Genomic DNA, 11,169 nt, shown 5'->3' on the forward strand with positions numbered 1-11,169 from the left:
CCCCAGACAGCTCCTCAACCTGCGAGACTTGCATCTGTTGAAATCACAGTCCAGGAAGGACGAACAAGAGGCCCCTTGAAGAATCCGATGATGGTCCAACCACCAGGACAGAGAGTTGAATTTTGGGATTTAAGTATATCAACTGTGATATTCGAGTATAATCCCTGCACCATTGATTCAGCATGTAAAACTGCAGAGGGTTCATATGAAAACGAGCAAAGGGGATCGCGTCCGATGCTGCAGTCATGAGACCTAAAACTTTCATGCACATAGCCACTGAAGGGAATGATCAAGACTGAAGGTTTCGACAGGCAGAAACCAATTTAATTGTTAAAGACAGAGTCATAGACACTGAATCTATCTGGAAATCTAAAAAGGTGACCCTTGTCTAAGGAATCAAGAAACTCTTTGGTAAATTGATCCTCCAACCATGTTTTTTTAATTAACAACACAAGTTGATTTGTGTGAGATTCTGCTAAATGAAAAGATTGAGCCAGTACCAAGATATCGTCCAAATAAGGAAACACTGCAATACCCTGCTCTCTGATTACAGATAGAAGGGCACCGAGAACCTTCAACAAGATTCTTGGCGCTGTTGCTAGGCCAAACGGAAGAGCAACAAATTGGTAAAGCTTGTCTAGAAAAGAGAATCTCAGAAACCGATAGTGGTCTGGATGAATTGGAATGTGAAGATACGCATCCTGTAAGTCTATTGAGGACATGTAATGACCTTGCTGAACAAAAGGCAGAATAGTCCTTATAGTCACCATCTTGAAAGTTGGGACCCTTACAAATTGATTCAAAAACTTCATATCTAAAACTGGTCTGAAAGAATTTTCCTTCTTCAGGACAATGAATAGATTTGAATAAAAACCCAGACCCTGTTCCAGAAGTGGAACTGGTACAATTACTCCTGAAAGCTCTAGATATAAAACACACTTCAGAAAGGCCTGAGCTTTCACAGGATTTCTCACAGGAGGTCTTATTCTGAAACCTATTCGATACCCCTGAGAAACAATATTCTGAATCCAATGATTCTGAACGGAACCTGCCCAAATGTCTTGAAATAATTTCAATTTGCCCCCCACCAGCAGAACTGGATTGAGGGCCGCACCTTTATGCAGACCTGGGGGCTGGCTTTGGTTTCTTATAAGGCTTGGATCTATTCCAACTCGAAGATGGCTTCCAATTGGAGCCAGAGTCATTAAGGGAAGGAGTGGTTTTCTGGTCTTTATTCTGACGAAAGGAACAAAACTGATTAGAAGCTTAAGATTTACCCTTAGTTTTTTTATCTTGGGGCAAAAAAAAAAAAAAACTCCTTTTCCCCCCAGTAATAGTGAAAATAATAGAATCCAACTGGGAACCGAACAAATTATTACCCTGGAATGATAAAGATAGTAACCTAGATTTAGATATCATGTCAGCATTCTATCATTTGAGCCATAAAGCTCTTCTAGCTAAAATAGCCAAATACATAGATTTAACATCAATCTTGATGATATAAAAAATAGCATCACAGATGAAATGATTAGCATGTTGAAGCAAATGAACAATGCTATGTAAATCAGAATCGTTTTCCCTATGTGCTAAGCTATTGAACCAAAAAGTTGATGCAGTCGCAACATCAGCCATAGAAATGGCAGGTCTGAAAATATAGCCAGAATGTAAATAAGCTTTCCTTAGATAAGATTCAATTTTTTCTATCAAAGGATCCTTAAAAGAGGTATAATCTTCCATAGGAATAGTAGTACGCTTAGCAAGAGTAGAAATAGCCCCATCAATCTTTGGGACTTTTTCCCAAAACTCTAATTTAGCTACTGGCAAAGGATACAACTTTTCAAACCTTGAAGAAGGAACAAAAGAAGTACCAAGCTTAGACCATTCCTTAGCGATCACATCAGAAATGGCATCAGGAACAGGAAAAACCTCAGGAGTAATCACAGGAGGTTTATAGAGAGAATTTAAACATTTACTGGATTTATTATCAAGAGGTCCAGACTCCTCCTCAATATCCAAAGTTATTAACACTTCATTTAACAAAGAACAAATATACTCAATCTTAAAAAGATAAAATGATTTATCAGTGTCAATGACTGAAGTAGGATCTTCCGAATTAGAGAGATCCTCATCAGAGGTGGATATATCAGTATGTTGTCGGTCATTACAAATTTCATAAGTATTATGAGAAGTTTTAAAATACCATTTACGTTTATTTGAAGGCGGTATAGCAGACATAGCCTTCTGTATCGCATCAGCAATATAATTTTTCATATCAACCTGGATATCATGTACTTTAGATGTTGAAGGAACAACAGATACTGTACTAGCACTAATAGAAACATTTTCTGCATGCAAACGCTTATCATGACAACTATTACATACTACAGCTGAAGATATAATCTCCACAAGCTTACTACAGATACACTTAGCTTTGGTAGAACTGTGTTCAGGCAACATGGTTCGTACAGCAGTTTCTGAGACAGGATCAGATTGGAGACATCTTGTAAAATGTAAAAGAAAAAATAACATTTAAACAGAAATTTCTTATTTCCACATATATCAGTTTCAGGAATGGGAAAAAATGGAAATGCTAAAATTGACAAAAAAGCAAATAGCATAGCACTCTGAGCATAAAGAAGGCAAGGAGCATATAGGAAGTGGGGTAAAATAAAACTAAATTTTTTGGGGGCCAAGTATGACGCACAACGCAAAAGAAGTTTTAAAAAATGTTGGCGCCAACATACATCCGGAAATGACGCAACCCGCGTCATAACAAAAACAAATTTGCGCCAAACAACCTGGCATCAACTAAGACGCAGGAAATGACAAACTTGCGTCACTACAGACGCACATTCGCGCAAAAAAAAATTATTGCGGCAAGAATGACGCAATAAAAAACAGCATTTTGCGCTCTTGCGAGCCTAATTTGCCTGCAAGTTTCAAAGAAAAAACAAGTCAAATTAAAAAAAAAAAAAGACTATACCCCAGGTAAGACAAACTTCCTAAAACATGATTCCCATAAGGAAACTGCCAGACTGCAAAGGGAAATACACATAGACCTGACACATGGCAAATATAAGTAAAATACATATATTTAAAACTTTATATTAATACATAAAGCGCCAAACCATAGATGAGAGTGTCTTAAATAATGATACATACTTACCGAAAGATACCTATCCACATATAGCAGGTAGCCAAACCAGTAATGAAAACTAACAGCAGAGGTAATGGTATATAAGAGTATATCGTCGATCTGAAAAGGGAAGTAGGAGATGAATCCCTATGACCGATAACAAAGAGCCCTTGAAAAGATTTCCCACGAGGGAAACTATAAAATTAATAGGCTATACTCTTTTCACATCCCTCTGACAAACACTGTACTCAGAGAAATTTGGCTTTAGAATGCTTAGAAGCGCTTATCATAGAAGAAATCATAAAAACCAAGCACAAAAACTTACTTCACCACCTCCATAGGAGGCAAAGTTTGTAAAACTGAATTGTGGGTGAGGGGTGTATTTATAGGCATTATAGGCATTTTGAGGTTTGGGAAACTTTGCCCCTCCTGGTAGGATTGTATATCCCATATGTCACTAGCTCATGGACTCATGTCAATTACATGAAAGAAAATACTAATAACCAATCCAGTGATGGTGCTGGAGTAAATTTCAGAAGCATGGGTAAAGGAGTAGAAGGCACTGCTACACAATTAATTTGGCAATACTCTTACAAGTTAATTTTGGAAAATACATTATATTTGAATCCGCTTTCATTAGCAATCCTTTCTAAAATACTTATGTCCCTTTGATAAACCATTATATAGTTAAACATTCTTCTACATTAAAAAATTATGATAGGTTTTCCAGTTAATTCAATTTATATTAGGCATATTAATTATTCATGATCCATCAGAATGGCGTTAAAGCAGGAACTTGTTAATTTTTTAGATAATCCTTTTTTTAAATAGCCAATAAAAAGGTATTGTTGAACTGATTTTTGAATCTTGTTCTAATGTATTTGACAATCCATGATTTTAAATGGACATTCCAGCCAAAAAAGAAATAAATATCAGTGCATTTAACTTCTGAATAGGAGTATTTTTGTAACATCTAGAAGAAACACAAATAGGGCTGTGGAATTATGAAACCTCAACACCATACACATGATAAAACTTCTGTACTGCACACTCACATAGGCTGCAAAGCATGTAGTAAAACAAGGGTAAATATTTATTTAACACTTGTTTCTATTATTATCCTTTTTTGGATATATACATTCGTAGTAAAAAATAATATTTGCTGAAATTTGGCTGCTGTGGGTCCGCATTGAGTTAACTGGACAACTCAAACACAAATGGGGTGCCACATAGTGTACACCAAACTGCCCTTTGAATGAGTAGTGACTTATTGTGAACAACCAAAGGAATGGTGTCTATGTGTATGCTGGACTCCAAGTTGTCATATTTCATCAGGCGTATGGTGTTGGGGTTTCATCATTCCACAGAATACGCTATGTGATACCCCTATTTGTGTTTCTTCTGGATGTCTACTGTATGTGAAGCTTGATCCAGAGTTTGTTGTGGAGTGAAGTGATTGAGCACCCATGGTTTCAGATTTTAGATTCCTAAAGAGGACTTAATTGCTTGTGATCTATCAAGTTAGACACCCTTAAGAAGAATATAGCCACTCTGATTGACCAATTCATATGGTCTGTAATATATAAAAATTTTGTGATATTTGAGTTGCATCTTTAATAAGAGCACATTACTTTTATTGATTAGTGTATCCTGTGCAGAGGAACCACTAATTTATTCATTGATTTTTGCAACATACTTTATAAGCAAAAATGCTTCTAGTAAAAAGCTATCACTGCTTTCAATTAGAGCTTTTATTGTACAAGTGAGTGACATTTTAATCAGTGTGCCTGCTCAGAGAGCTAGCAGTGGTTTGTATCATGTAAACTGAGACATTGCCAACATAATACAAGGAACCATCAGCTCTCTGAGCAGACAATGTTTAAAATGCTGGTGAATGAGGCATATTTATATATCGTTCACATGCACAGTAAAACTTCTCACTCAAAACAGTGATGGTGTTTAATAGTAGAATCTTTTTTGTTAATACAAGTATATTACAAAAATACTTCTATTTAAAATTTATTTAAATACACTAATTTTTGGCTGCAATGTCTCTTTACTGATGTAATACAAGATAGGTTTTGTCTTTTGTTCAGCTAATTCAGGGTTCTTCAACCACGGGTCAGGAACCATTACTAGGTCGGAACATTATGTTTACTGGGTCGCAACTTGTGTTTTGTAGGAGATAGTGTGTGTGGTGTGTATGTTGTGTGAGAGTGTGTTTGACTACAATCAGTATGCACACATTTTAGTCACTTTGGCGAAAATTGCAGCTATCTTGTATATTACTTAAAGGGACAGTCAAGTCCAAAAAAAAACCTTTCATGATTTAAATAGGGAATGTAATTTTAAACAACTTTCCAGTTTACTGTTATCTCCAATTTTGCATTGTTCTCTTGGTATTCTTAGTTGAAAGCTAAAACTAGGAGGTTCATATGCTAATTTCTTAGACCTTAAAGACTGCCTCTAATCTGAATGCATTTTGACCACTAGAGGGCATTAGTTCCTGTGTTTCATATAGATAAGATTGAGCTCATGCACGTGAAGTTACCCTGGAGTGAGCACTGATTGGCTAAAATGCAAGTCTATCAAAAGAATTGAAATAAGGGGGCAGTTTGCAGAAGCATAGATACAAGCTAATCACAGAGGTAAAAAGTATATTTCTATAACAGTGTTGGTTATGCAAAACTAGGGAATGGGTAATAAATGGATTATCTTTCTTTTTAAACAACAAAAATTCTGGTGTTTACTGTCCCTTTAAAGTGATTGTAAACTTTAATGAATTAAAGCCCAGTATCAAAAAATAATCTTAAAAACAGGGTTTTTTCATTAAAGTTTACAAAGACGCTTATTTTTAAAAATACTTCCCATTGCGTTATGATAAACATAATGCCGATCTTCCGCCCGCATCTTCTGTTTTCTTTAGCAGATCGTTGATGAATCCGGCTTCCTACAATCATTGCGTGCCCCCTTTGGCATCCAGCTCGTGGGGCACGCAGCGATTGGAAGAAGCCGCATTCATCATCCATATGCACTGGGTCTTGGAAAAAACAATTTGAATAATCCTGAGCTAATTTATAGTAATTCCACTATTGTGTATGTTAGCTTACCTCTAACATAATATCGTACACCTGCTCGAAAGCAACTTCTTCTAGAGATAAGAATCCAATCAAAATACTTTCCATTAATAGAACATGAGTGAATTGCAATGACTGAGAACATAGATCAGGAAAATATAATGTTGCATATTCACAAATTTAAAAAAAACAACTAAATATCATGAATTAGAAATTAAAGGGACATTAAACTCAACAAATGTACATCATTCAAACAAGGCTATTTAAATGTTGTCATGCAAAGTTAAAGCTGTTTATTTTTACTTCAGAGCTATAAAGGAGTATGTAACGTGTCGTGGGACAGAAGTTCACTGGCTGATAAGGAACACTCTACTGGTGAAGAGACATACAAGCCCACAAGCATAAAGACAAAAAGTGTCAACGTAAACTTTATAAAGTTCTTACTCAATAAAACAACTTGGAAATATCTGCATTTTTCAAACACTGCCAGATTTAACATTTTGAAAAAAGTTGTCCAACATGTTGATACATGAAGGTTCTCGTTAATGACCCAAAATATATTCCTGAAGGGGCAGAGTAGCCATATTCCCTGGAGCCAATCAGCCTCCTACCAGGAGGTGTAACAATAGAAAAGTCAAGAAGCTTGGGGCAAGCCCTGCAACGCATTTACACACAAAACAAAAACTTGGTAAAGATCTTACATGGATGGCTGGTTGGCACTGAAAGTACCACCTTTACTAGAACATCGTATTTTTTGAAGGAATGAGGAGGTAAATGGTATGCTTTCATACAACATGTACTTTCTTTTCTATACTGCTCCTTTCAAAGATTAGAGATAAATGGAGAAACAAAAAATATTCTCTTTTAGCATTTGTGTAAGACATCAGGACATCAGCATTAGATAATTATGTGTGTCTTGGGTCCATAGAGCTGCAAGAGAAAAGATAAAGATTGATGTGCATTTTGTAAGAGTCACTTCTGTAATGACTGTCTGTAGGTGACTTTTGATTGGGGTTTCAATCCAGGAGGGAAAGGTGTCCTGATTTTCTGCTGTGGAAGGTGGAATTCTGGGAACATCCATACCCTACATTTACTGGCATTAAAGCAGTCTGGATACAATCAAACACAAAGATCCTGCAAAATTCCTATGTACAAGAGAAAATATGGTGTGTAGTGTTGGCTTTTGAGCATCTGTGTCAGTATATAAAAAAATGCCATGCTTTTGTGCGACTGAATGAGAATGTAAAAGTAGAATTAAAAAGTGTTTTGCAATTAAACAATATTTACTTAAGAACATCAATTAAGAGGACATGTTAAAGGATACATCCATGAAGCACTGGAATTGCAAACTTCTGTATCTGTAAACAAAAAACATATCACTGAAATTCCGGTTGAAAATTTTCAACTTTGTGGCATAAAATGTCTTTGCAATTACGAACATCTTTTTAAGCTACTGAAAATGCAAAAATTCTATGTGATCTATCTACAAACAAAGAAATTAGATAATTGTTCCAACACACATATCAAAAAGGTATCAATGAATTTCAAGTATGGAATATGAAATAAACAGAAAGAAATACTGGGGGAACCTCAAACTAAAAAGAAGCAAGAATAATTATAGTAGGGAAAATGCAGTGTAGCACCCATTGCCACTTTGTTCCTTGAGTGATCAAAGTTTATTCAGTGAACACTGAGTAACCGATAACTTAAGTAAAATGAAGAGTGATCACTGAGTGACTGGTGACCATTGAGTGATCACTGATCACTTGGGTTGTCGAATTTACACAAGATTACATTGCTGGGTACATGTTTAAACAGAACAGGATATGTGGAAGTGCTATGTGAGATCAACAATAAGGGTTATAATCTGTTAGTACAGCAGCAAAAACTCATATAGGGTCTGATTATAAAAAACTCACAGGTATCAAATCAAAAATTTTTTAAAAACTTCTTAGATAATCCCATCAGAGCTGAGAGATTTAAATCAACAGGCAATTATTTTTACTTATAACTTCTCTATTCTCAAAGTGATGCCATATTAAGTACTAGTGTTCACCTCATCTCAAAGCAATAACTTCAAAACCCACAGACCAAAACCATGATCTGTTGGGTGAGAGAGTGAATGATAGTGTATGATACATATGGTTTGCCTTCTACTTTGTGTTAGTTTATACTTTTCTGATATCCTCAGTACTAGTAGATAAATATCAGCAGATCTTGTATGAACGCAGAAGCAGAGAGAAAAAAAAATACTTGACTAAGTTTTCCTAACAACGGCACAAAGAATGACAAACATTAAACTGACAAAACAAAAAAGTAAATGTATTCAAGGAAGAACAAGTGGCTCCATTACAACTGACCCATAATTAGGTCAACGCATTAAAATGAGTACTGCTTTTTTCCATAAATCGTAGGCACTGTCAACATCCCATGCCAATGGCAACAGTCACAGCTATGTGTGCTCAGCTGCCATTCATAGAAAGCTGTGCTTACATCCAGTGACTTGACTATTGGAGCTTGCACCCAGGCTTAAAGATCTCACATAAACAAGATAACTGGCACTCGGATGCCTTCAGTTAAGTTAAACTAGGTTAACCCAGCTTTCTGTAAGCGCCAGAACTCTCTTTCAGAGGCATGGAATGCATACCCATTCTGATTTGAGAATGTAGTCCACGTCCGTGTTTTAATATGTCTAGGAAAGATTAAAATAGCTGTGACACCCTTTGTATTTCAATAGGCTTACTTGGAGGCTAGCATGTATGGCTGTAATTTAGAGACTCGGGTATGAAAAGGCCTTGACGGACACCTGGGCTGATCACCATTTGACCAAATGCGGTATCCAAATCTATTTCAGGGTTTTAACTTAGCTGTATGCATGTGACTTGCTCAGATACTGTTTATTTGCAGTTTATTTACTTAAATTAAAAATTCAATCTTCTGTTCTTAAATAGTACTGATAAGGATCTAGGGATGGCAATAATCAAGTATGAAATTCTCTAATATTTTAAGAGATTGTCAAGTTTGTAAGAGGGAAACAATATAAACATACGTGTCTTTAGACGGCTTTATATGAGGGAGTACAAATAGGAGTGAAAATAGGATGTCTGTTTAACCCCCTAATGACAGCAGATGTACCCTGTACATTGGCTGTCGTTTACATTGTAAAATGGCATGGCGCTCTCTGACAGCGGTAACATTGCGCTATTGTCAAATGCCTTCTGGTTGGGAGGCATGTAGTAAAATAGTGCTTATCACTGCTTTTCAGCAAGACCTGCCCTATTACAAGAATAAAAACCCTTAAGTACATGCAATGTACAGGGTACGCCCATATAATTAAAGGGCCATAATACCCAAATGTTTAAACACTTGAAAATGATGCAGTATAGCTGTAAAAAGCGGACTAGAACATCTCTATGTAAAAAAGAAAGATATTTTACCTCAAAAGTTCCTCAGTAGCCACATCCCATTGTAAAGGACTTCTAAGCAGCAAATCAGTATGTCTGTCCCAGGACAGCGGAAGGAGCAAGCTTTCGTGCACACTCATCTTATTTCCCTATTCAGTGTAAGGAAGTTTACAATGAAATCTCATGAGAGTTAAGTGAAATCTCATGAGATCACAGTAAAAGAGTTCATGACCTCAGCACCGTTGATGCTGATTGGCTGCTGTTCATTTCTTCATTTTTTATTTTTTTTTACCTGCAGCTGGGAGCAGCTGAGTATAACTTTTTACACAGAACTTACTCTGCTGAGCTGAGGAAATTATGAGGTAAAATATCTTCCTTTTTTACATAGAGATGCTAAGGTGATATTTTCCTGTCAGCTTTTTACAGTTATACTGCATCAGTTTCAAGTGATTTAGCATATGAGTATTATGTCCCTTTAAGGTGTAAAATATGCACTTTTTTTAACCTTTGTTAGATGGAATAAAACCATCTGAGCACAATGTTCTGTTAACCTAAATGTATTTCATCACTAAATCCAGTATTCCTGCACAGCTGAACAATGCACAGTGTGACATGTAGACTACAAGTAGAATGATATTATAATAATTAAACTTTCATGATGCAAATAGTACATTAGTAGTTTTAAATAACTTTTCAATTTACTTCCATTGTCTTTTTATATGCACACAATTTCTGTGGCAACAGTTCCTACTGACATGTAGACTACAAGTAGAATGATATTATAATAGTTAAACTTTCATGATGCAAATAGTACATTAGTAGTTTTAAATAACTTTTCAATTTACATCCATTGTCTTTTTATATGCACACAATTTCTGTGGCAACAGTTCCTACTGAACATGTGCAACAGTTTCCAGTATATACAGTATGTCGTAGATTGGCTGATGTCTGTCACATGATGCAGGGGACAGGGAAATAAAAGTAAACTTAACTTTATAAGAAAAAAGAATCTACTGCTTATTTTAAAGTTTATTACATTGTCTTTATATTATGCATTCTACTGTGTTTAATGAAGTGGATTTAATTTTTTTAACTGTATAAAAAGGAAAATTGTAATTGTAACATAAGTAACAATAAGGGGTTTTCTATGTGCAGCCAATAACACTCAACCAAAATCATCCAGCATCTTTCATTCAGTACTAAGGTACCAAAAAGGATGAAGGTGATGGGGTTACACTAAGGCAATAAACATATCTATACTACATCTTTTAGACTTACCATATTTTGCCTGAGGGGTGCCTTGTGAAGAAAATAGTTTATTAAAAGTGTGTTCTACTTTGTTGTCACACATAGAGGGACACATAAGAAAACATATTGAAATGTATATTATATCTCTGTATTAAAGGGCCATAATAGTCGAACGATTACATTATCTTAACTGTTACAGCATGTCATTTTAGGACCATCAACCCTGCTCTACTGTGGTTAAACACACAGTACAAGTACTGCTCTGCACTCATGGTGCACTGTTGGTCTTGAGCGGAACCTGACG

General features: G+C 35.8%; 1 protein-coding gene across 1 annotated transcript in view; it reads right to left on the reverse strand.

Moving 5' to 3' along the window:
• Positions 1-11,169, reverse strand: part of SACM1L (SAC1 like phosphatidylinositide phosphatase) — a 92,825-nt gene that overhangs the window by 53,335 nt on the left and 28,321 nt on the right. The window contains exons 7-8 of the mRNA XM_053714469.1: positions 7,538-7,571; positions 6,247-6,348 (exon numbers count right to left, since the gene is read on the reverse strand). Coding sequence (XP_053570444.1) covers positions 6,247-6,348; positions 7,538-7,571 — 136 coding nt within the window. The remainder of the gene's footprint in view (positions 1-6,246; positions 6,349-7,537; positions 7,572-11,169) is intronic.

The sequence above is a fragment of the Bombina bombina genome, chromosome 5, assembly GCF_027579735.1.
Source record: "Bombina bombina isolate aBomBom1 chromosome 5, aBomBom1.pri, whole genome shotgun sequence".
Lineage (NCBI taxonomy): Eukaryota > Metazoa > Chordata > Amphibia > Anura > Bombinatoridae > Bombina > Bombina bombina.